This window comes from Coenobita brevimanus, chromosome 86, assembly GCF_032717465.1.
Source record: "Coenobita brevimanus isolate Jiangsu-jjx chromosome 86, ASM3271746v2, whole genome shotgun sequence".
Classification (NCBI taxonomy): Eukaryota; Metazoa; Arthropoda; class Malacostraca; order Decapoda; family Coenobitidae; genus Coenobita; species Coenobita brevimanus.
Window position 1 is genome coordinate 20,267,894 of NC_137039.1, and position 8,911 is coordinate 20,276,804.

Consider the following 8,911-nt stretch of genomic DNA (forward strand, 5'->3'; position numbering starts at 1 on the left):
ACGATTTTTCCAAAAAAAACTAAATCTTTTTCTGCACGGCTTAAAATAAGCCCATTTGTGCTGAAATTCTGGGCAGAAGAGCAGTATACAGTCACACATTTGTGTATAAAAAGTTTTGAAACCTGCAAAAAATTAAAGGCGGGAGACAAAAATTCATTTTCCCAGATAAAAAATGAGATTGCTTCCTTAAATATTATTATTTCTTCACAACTGACCAAGCCTGAACAGGTTCCTCGGAAAGTTAAACCCAACCTGGCTGCGCTAATGCGAGCGTGAGTCGTCATATTGTCGTGAGGGAATGGATATAGACTAGGAGTAAATGCGGAGTCCATCCCACAAATCGTGGTTACCGGCAAGAGCTTTGATTTCGTGATCCTTCGGACACGAATCCAACTAACTAATATCAGAATATATGAGCAAATACCAATGATAAATTATTGGCTGGATGGAGGGATTAACAAAAACTACTCATCGATAATGGCATAATAAACTGAGAAATGTCGTCTCAAGAGAGGTAAATATCTGGAAGCATGGGAGAGAGAGAGAGAGAGAGAGAGAGAGAGAGAGAGAGAGAGGTAATGAGGAGTGGAAGGGAGGGAGTATGAGAGATAGAGAGGGAGGGAGGGAGTATGAGAGAGAGGGGGAGGAAGGAGGGGGAGGAGAGACCAGTTTCCTTCACACATAAAAGTAATATCAGAGTAAATAAACATTTGGCTACCTGGAAGTTAATAACAATATTCATAGAATGTTGTCGCAAGGTAAGTAAATAGCTAGAAGTACGGGAAAATGAAGAGGGGAACATAGGACATCGTACATCTCGATATGGAGTCAGTGTTACCAAATGAAATCTGGGAGAGGCAAATCTGAGGTGTGTAAGAATACTTTTGGCCAATAGTACCTCATATGATGCTTGCAATTTGGCCCACACAGACTTTCATCATTGGATGGTTTTATGTTGACTGCAGTTGTGAATCCAAAGTCGCGGGCGGTTCTTAGGACATTGAGGAAGGGGGGGCGTCGCTGGGTAGACTCTTCGAAAGTGAAATTTAGGTCCGCGACTCTGGATTTGCAGCAGCAGCAGTCTTTGTAAAATCATCCAATAAAGGACTTGTCTCAACACCAAAAGTGAATGTCAGAGATATTTATGCTCCACCATCAATGCCTACGTCCGCCGTGCCCTCATCCACTGTTCCTCACGGAGTAGTGTTCAGAGCTGAAAAGACTTACACAAGCTCTCGTCAAAAATGGATATCGGAATAGCGACGTGGAAGACTTAGTGCAGAGGGCAGTTAACAAATGGTACTCAGGCTACAACGCCCCTTCTCTCAGTAACGAAAATATCACTCTTTATATACTACCTAAATTACGTCTACAGAGTATAGAACTGACGAGAGAATAATGAAAATATAATTCATAAAAACGTCAAATGCACAGATCCTAACAAAAGTATCGCACCACTCACTTACTATAAGATCTGCAAAACCTCCCACCTATTACTCAAGAACTGCCTTGTCATAAAAAGTACGCCCATGTAAGAAGCCCACATCATCTGCTGATATACTTGCACAAGTGAAGACTGTGGGCCTCACGCCTATGTAGGAATTACGATGACTAAACTGTCAAGGCGTCTCACATATCACCTACAGAAAGGATCAATAAAGAATCACTATAGATCTAGTCATAGCACCACCCTCACCCGACAGCACCTCGAAAAAGGCACTGAAATAATTGACTGCAAAAGACCCACGTAGACACATGTTTCTGGAAGCACTTTATATTTTCAAACTGAAACCTACAATCAACTCACAAATGGAAGATTTGCAAGTCCTTCCTACGTGCAAAAGATCACAAACATCGGTGGGCTAACTCATTCCACCAGTAAGATATCTACACACTTTCCATCGCGCGGTCTTTGACAATGAATCGTGGTAGCACGTATCGGTGTCCCGTACACCGGGGGAAAGTTCCGCCTTGTACACCTGCCTGCCAGTTCGGACCTTTATGCGTGAGACAACGACTAGTGAACCAGTAGCCAGACACTTAAATGTCTGGTACCACTGTGTGGGAGGGAAGAGGTTAAGGGAGAAGGAAAGCATGGGGGAGCTGATAGTTCATACCCCTCCCTCTTCCATCCCCATCCTTCTCACACAGTTCCCAGATATACGAATGTTGGCTACTGCTTTACTTAACACTTGTCTCACATTTACTGTTTCGAAGTGGTGAGCGAGTGTATAACCTGGAAGTTTCCCCGGCTGTACATAGTGAGGTTTCACGCCACCGGCCATTCACCACATGATGAGTACAGGTATGTAATGTATAAAGGCATAACATATCTACAGTCGACGGTATTCTCGTAGTCGGGGTATTCTTACCATTTGTTTAGGTATACCTATTTGTATCTTTAGGCTTTAACATAGGTTGGCCATTTGTCTCTTAGGTTATTAGTTTTAGGGTTTTTAGATTAGGTACTTTTTTCTAAAATAGTGTAATATTAAATAAATAAATAAGTAAATCTATCTATCTATCTATTGCCAGATGCCTTAATCCCATATGGGGTGGTCACAAACAAATCGCCTCCACGTCACCCTGTCCCCCGCCATTTCACTGACCTGCTCCCAATTCACCCCCCTCTCCCTATACCTCTCCACTCAATCGCTCCACCTCATCCTTGGCCTTCCCCTCCCTCTTTCCCCTTCCACCTCACTCACATACACTCTCCTCGTCAGTCTCTCACTCTCCATCCTCTCGCCAAATCACCTCAGTGTGTTTATTCTAACGCTTCCCATCACATCCACATCCACACCACAACGCTCTTTCACATCCTCATTTGTCAGTCTGTCTCTCCATGTGACTCCACAGGCTCCTCTCAAATAACCCATTTCCACTGCTCTCACTCTTGACTTGTATCCCTCCAACAAAGTCCAAGCTTCACTTCCATATGTTAGAGATGGTATCACAATGCTGTCAAGTAATAACTTTTTCATTTCCATGCTCACTTCCCTGTTTCTTATCACTGAACCAGCAACCTTTCTTCCCTGCTGTACCCTTTCAAGCACTTCACCCTCCAAACCTCCATCCTTACTTATCACACTACCCAAGTACTTAAACATCCTCACATTTTCCATTTCCTCATCATCCAGCCACACTGTACATTCACTGACTTCACCTCTCTCGAAGACCATAACTTTACTCTTCCTTACATTCACCTTTAGATTCCGTTTCTTTCACACTCTCCCAAACTCATCCACCAAGACTTGCAGCTCCCCTTCGTCTTCACTTAACAACACAGTATCATCTGCAAACAACAGTACAGGGAGTTTCCAAACACTGCCCTCCCTCACCAGGGCCACTCCAACATCCACTGCCCTACCTTGTATCTCTTTTATAACCCCATCCATATACAGACTGAACAACCATGGAGACATGACACATCCCTGTTTCAACCCAACCTTCAGACAGAAAAACTCACTCAATTCATTATCCACATGCACTGCAGCCTTAGCACCTTCATACATTCTCTTCACAGCATTCAACAACTTCCCATCTACTCCATATATTCTTAATACTTTCCACAATCCTTGTTTATCCACCCTGTCATATACTTTCTCCAAATCCATGAAAGCCGCATACAACTTCTTTCCCTTCTCTAGAAACTTTTCCACTAAAGATCTAAGAATGAATATCTGATCTACACAACCTCTTCCCTTCCTAAAGCCTCCCTGTTCTTCTCCAACTAATTCCTCCGTTATATCCCTAACTCCGTCAATAGGTATCCTACCGTATACTTTTCATATTGCACTAAGAAGACAAATGCCCCTATGATTACCACACACTTCTTTTTCCCTTTCCTTTTGTACAAGGGAATAATTATACCTGATTTCCAATCCTTCGGGACTCTACCTTCCTCCCAGGCCAATAATGCACATCTTCCACATTCATTCTACTATTATCTCTCCCCCATGCTTCATCATTTCACCACACACTCCATCAATTCCTGGGGCTGCCGCTTTCCCCATTTTGACTTTCTTCATTGCTTCCACAACCTCCATCCTGCTGATTTCTTCCTGTCTTCTCACCTCCCTCCTTCTCCCAGCCATTCCCCAGCCACTTATACTCGCATTACATTCATTCTCCATGTTCAACAATTCATCAAAGTGTTCCCTCCATCTGCTCACTTTTTCTCCCTTCTCAACTAGTAATCTACCATTTTTATCTTTCACTCCCCTACTAACTTTATTGCCACCCTGTCTGACTCTCTTTATCTCTTTCGAGAACATTTTCTTACATTCCCTCCACTTGACACTCAAATTCCTTCCAAATTCCTCATCCACTCTCTTTTTAATCTCTCTTACTAATCTTTTCACCTCTCTAACTCTCTCTTCCGTCTCTCAACTTCTTCCACATCCCTATTTCTCATCCATTCATTATATGCTTCTTTCTTTTGTGTCACAGTTGTCTCACCTCTTCATTCCACCATGCTGTTCCTTGTACCCTCTTTCGTCCTCTCTTCACCCCACACACCACCTCACATGCTGCACACATTTCTTCTGTGAATATCTTGCACACACCTTCCACGTCCCCCATCTGTTCTAATTCATATTTACCCAATCGTTCCTCCACTTCTCTCTTATATTCTGCCTTTTTCTCATCCTCATGTAACCTTTCCACTCTCCTTGCATCTACTCCTTCCTCCCGTCCTTCCCTTCTATTCCTCCATTTTACTTGGACCTTGATTCTGACCACCACCAAGTAGTGGTCAGAAAGTCCACTCCCCCAGCCTCTATATGCTCTTGCATCCGTTACGCATCTTCGCATCCTTTCATCCACACACACATAATCAGTCATTGTCTTCCTTGCATTCAGTTCACCATCCAACGTTCTCATCACTCGCCATATATACCTGTGGATCATTTTGTGCCTGAAGAGGGTGTTGGGAATCACCAACCCCCTCCCAGCACAAATGTCCACTAAAGCACTGCCATTCTCATCTATCTCAGCAGGCACACCCCACTCACCAACTACTCCATCCAGTTTCACATTCCTTTACCATTCATGTCACCAGTCAAAAACACTCTCTCATTCCTTTCAAACTTTCCCATGCACACTTCCACATTTGTCTCACTCTGCTTGCACGATCTTGCGTTGGCGCATACACGCACACAATGGCCGACATTCGTAGTCCAACTTTCAGTCATCCATACAATCCTTGAGCCAACTGATCCATACTCTCTTGTATTCTCCTTCCATGTTTTACTCACTGCAATACACACTCCTTCTTTTGCCCTCTCATTCTCACCTACTCCTGCACATATACCCCATCCATACTCCCATTCTCTCACACACTCACCTCTTCACTGGTGGTAGGTGGGGGCGCTTATCATCCACCCATTTAGTGTAGTGGTACCCTGCTTTTAGGGTAACTCTACATCGAGTGGCAAGCCATATGATTTCCTGTAAACCACGAAATCATTTACAACGCTGGGTGGTAACCTTATAACCAACCGACATGTGTTCCCTACGTGACAGCAAGTGGGTTGGCGGAGGGTTATACTCTTTCTTTTTTTATTTTATGAGGCAAAGATCCACTTGACAGGTCGGTAATGATTGGCTGAATGCAGCATGTCTGAATAGCATTTATTGACCCAAATTTCCCCTCAGATATATGTTGTCAATTCATAATGCTAACGAGAAAAGAGATTATGAAGTGATATTGCATTCAGCCAATCATCACCAGCCTGTCAAGTGCATCTTCGCGTCGATTAAAAAAAAAAAACTGAGTAGTGCCCCTCCCCGGAAAACAACTAACTAATAATACGAACAAGAAGCCCCGGACCAGGACTGACCAAAAGATGACGACTAAGGCCCGAACAAAGGACATGATAAGGATGGCGACGTGGAATGTAAGGGGTGCAAATGATAAGGTGAAAGAGAGATTGTCCAGGTGCTTGAGAGTGCGAAAGTGGATGTATGTGGATTGAAAATAAATAAAAAATTTATAAACTATATATATATATATATATATATATATATATATATGTGTGTGTGTGTGAGACCGACTCTGGGCATAGGCTTCACTGCCTGCTCCCAAGGCCCAGTAGTCCTCCTACATAACATACACCTCTCTACATGTCACCACTTCAGTGCTAACACCCAACGTCCATATTGAATACATGCTAGGGCTGTCTCATACAGGACTGGTGTATTGGTATTAGGGGGGTTATTTTTACGACATATCGGCGGGTCTTCTGGTAGATCAGTAAAGTCTAATTTTAGGAAATTCAAATCCTTAAACTGTCCCCTGCCCCAGCGGGGATTTGAACCCGGGTCCAGTAGGACTACATGCCACCTCTCTACTGATTGAGCCACCGCGCGCCTCCCCCGTATATATTTATGTATGTTTGAAGGTGTGCATGTATATTTGCATGGCTGTGTGTCTAGGCTATATACCATATATATATATATATATATATATATATATATATATATATATATATATATATATATATATATATATATATATATATGAGCCTCTGTGGTACAGTGGCAAAGTGTGCGTTTTCGTATGCTGAAGAACGAGGTTTCACGTCCCGCCAGCGTAATAAACTTTAGGAGCGTTCTTCTGGCCATGTACTGCTTGGCGGACATAAGAGGTGCTGTGGTTAAACCAGTGTCACATACTATAAAGTATGCTTGGACCCAGTCGGCTTGAGCGGGCCGATTACACTTGGCTCACAGACTACACAAACATCCAAAGCCACTCCAACACTACAATTACACTTACAAGCACTTCTAACCCTACATACAATCTCTGATAGACAGCCTAAGCCACTTGATAGAGATACATTGGCTGTATCGTCTCCACTTCGGTCGGGATATGCCGGTCCTGCAGTGGATGCTCAAACGGCTGAGATGAGCTCTCTCTCTCTCTCTACGTATTTACACACACACACACACACACACACACACACATATATATATATATATATATATATATATATATATATATATATATATATATATATATATATATATATACTGTATACATATATATATATATATACTGTATACATATATATATATATATACTGTATACATATGTGTGTGTGTGTTTGATTAATTATTTATCTACTTATATAAAGTAATTAATATGCTTTGCAGGAGTTTGGCTTGCCTGCAGTAGGAAAGCGAAAAGTAAATTAAAGAAAGAATGAGGAAGAAAGCTGAGTGAGTGAATGAATGAAGGAAGGAAGGTAGAAACATAAACACTCGTACCTGACGCCCAGGATAGTCTGGAGGAGGGTGACCAAACCGCAGTGGAAGAACACAGTGGATACCAGTGCCCCGCGGCTCGGGTCCTCTGTTCCGATGCACAGGAAGGACGCCAACAGGATGGGGATGGGTACTGTGCCCCCAGCCAAGGTTAGGTAGTGCTGGGAACATGGCAAACAGATTAGAAAGGAAGTGGAGAAAGATTACCGGTTATATGAACTAGGCTGGTTTAAATTAGGTTGTTATATTAGGTTACGTTAGGTATGGGTTGGGTTGGGTTAAATTAGATTGGGTTATTGTAGATGGTGTATAAACCGGGGAGAGAGATGGCGGCCGTACTGTTTGGTACGTATATTGCATCCCTCTGACTCGTCCGCTGGTATCCCCTGTTGTTGCGTGGACGGCTTAGTCTGCAAGTGTGAAGAAGGCAGATACTTTGGCCACCTCATAAAATTACTAGTTAATTATGCAATCAGTGCATGCAAAAAAACAGGCACTATAAAGCATGAAAAGAGTTATATTAAGCAGAAGATATTGCAGGGTAGACACTGCTATCACTAGCTAAGCCGCCCTTGCAACACACAAGAATTCGGAAGAGGAGTGCAATATACTGTATGGACCCTTCTGAATATAACAAGCTCACAGGGTGTGTCAAAATTTCGTTTCTCGTTTGTACACGTCTGTATTTTAGCCATAACTGATCAATGTTCAAAATTAAATGAGGTCAGGATACAAAAGAATATCATGCCACATACGACACAGTGATGTGTGTCGTCCTATTAGAGTTTAGTTTATGCATTTATTACAGTAATAGAAAATTTAGTACAATCCCCTGTGGATAATTCCCGGTGCAGCAGCGAGGCAGCAACAAGTCCAGCGATACCCTTTTCACCTGCTCCAGCCTTTGACCTGTTAAGGAGGGCTGACGGTGCAGGTCTCCAGTCGCCACGGGCTCAGTCCATCTCTGGCGCCGTGAAATGGTACAACGTTAGGGTGGGGTATAGATTCACCCGGCGCCACGACACCAGCATCAATGTATTTGTACACCGCCTAGGGATCGTTGCTACCAATTTACGAGGCCAAAAACGCTAGCTGTGCGAGGGCGAGGTGGTTGTGTTCTGTCTCCTACAGACGCCGAAGGGTCCTGCGGCTACTAACGTCACTGGGCCTGGGAGCGCAGCTGTGCAGGGCTCTGCTCATGTATGACAGCGCCCCACGGCTCGGGGTTGCTGGCCCAGGGATCCTCAAAGCACTGGGGAGATTGACACAATCGTCACTACGTGCATTGTGATGGCGAGGGCATTCTGTGGCGGTGATAAGGCTGCGATGCTCGTTCTTCTTCCACAGATTTTTTAGAAGAATGGACGTCCGCACATTGTCATCCCACACTGCTTCACCTGTAATGCGCATACTGCCCCTCGTAGGGACCATCGCATCCTACAGCTGCAGTCTTCAAACCCCGCATAACACCGTAGAAAAGGCTGCAGTTCGACGCTCCCCTCAACAGAACAACTGCCGCCGCCACCACTACCATCACTGCACCGACCGCAGAGCCAGCCGTCCCTGCTCCGCCTGACGATCCTCGCCGCCTGCCGTCAGCAGCCGAGGAAAGGGCTCCTTCTCCCGTCCCTTCCACCCACCA

The 8,911-nt window shown here is 44.0% G+C and overlaps 1 protein-coding gene across 1 annotated transcript in view; it reads right to left on the reverse strand.

Moving 5' to 3' along the window:
• Window positions 1–8,300, reverse strand: part of LOC145410594 (solute carrier family 23 member 1-like) — a 230,642-nt gene extending 222,342 nt beyond the window's left edge. The window contains exons 1-2 of the mRNA XM_080280709.1: window positions 8,280–8,300; window positions 7,273–7,430 (exon numbers count right to left, since the gene is read on the reverse strand). Of these exons, the coding sequence (XP_080136835.1) occupies window positions 7,273–7,430; window positions 8,280–8,300 (179 nt within the window). The remainder of the gene's footprint in view (window positions 1–7,272; window positions 7,431–8,279) is intronic.
• Window positions 8,301–8,911: the final 611 nt, after the last annotated feature.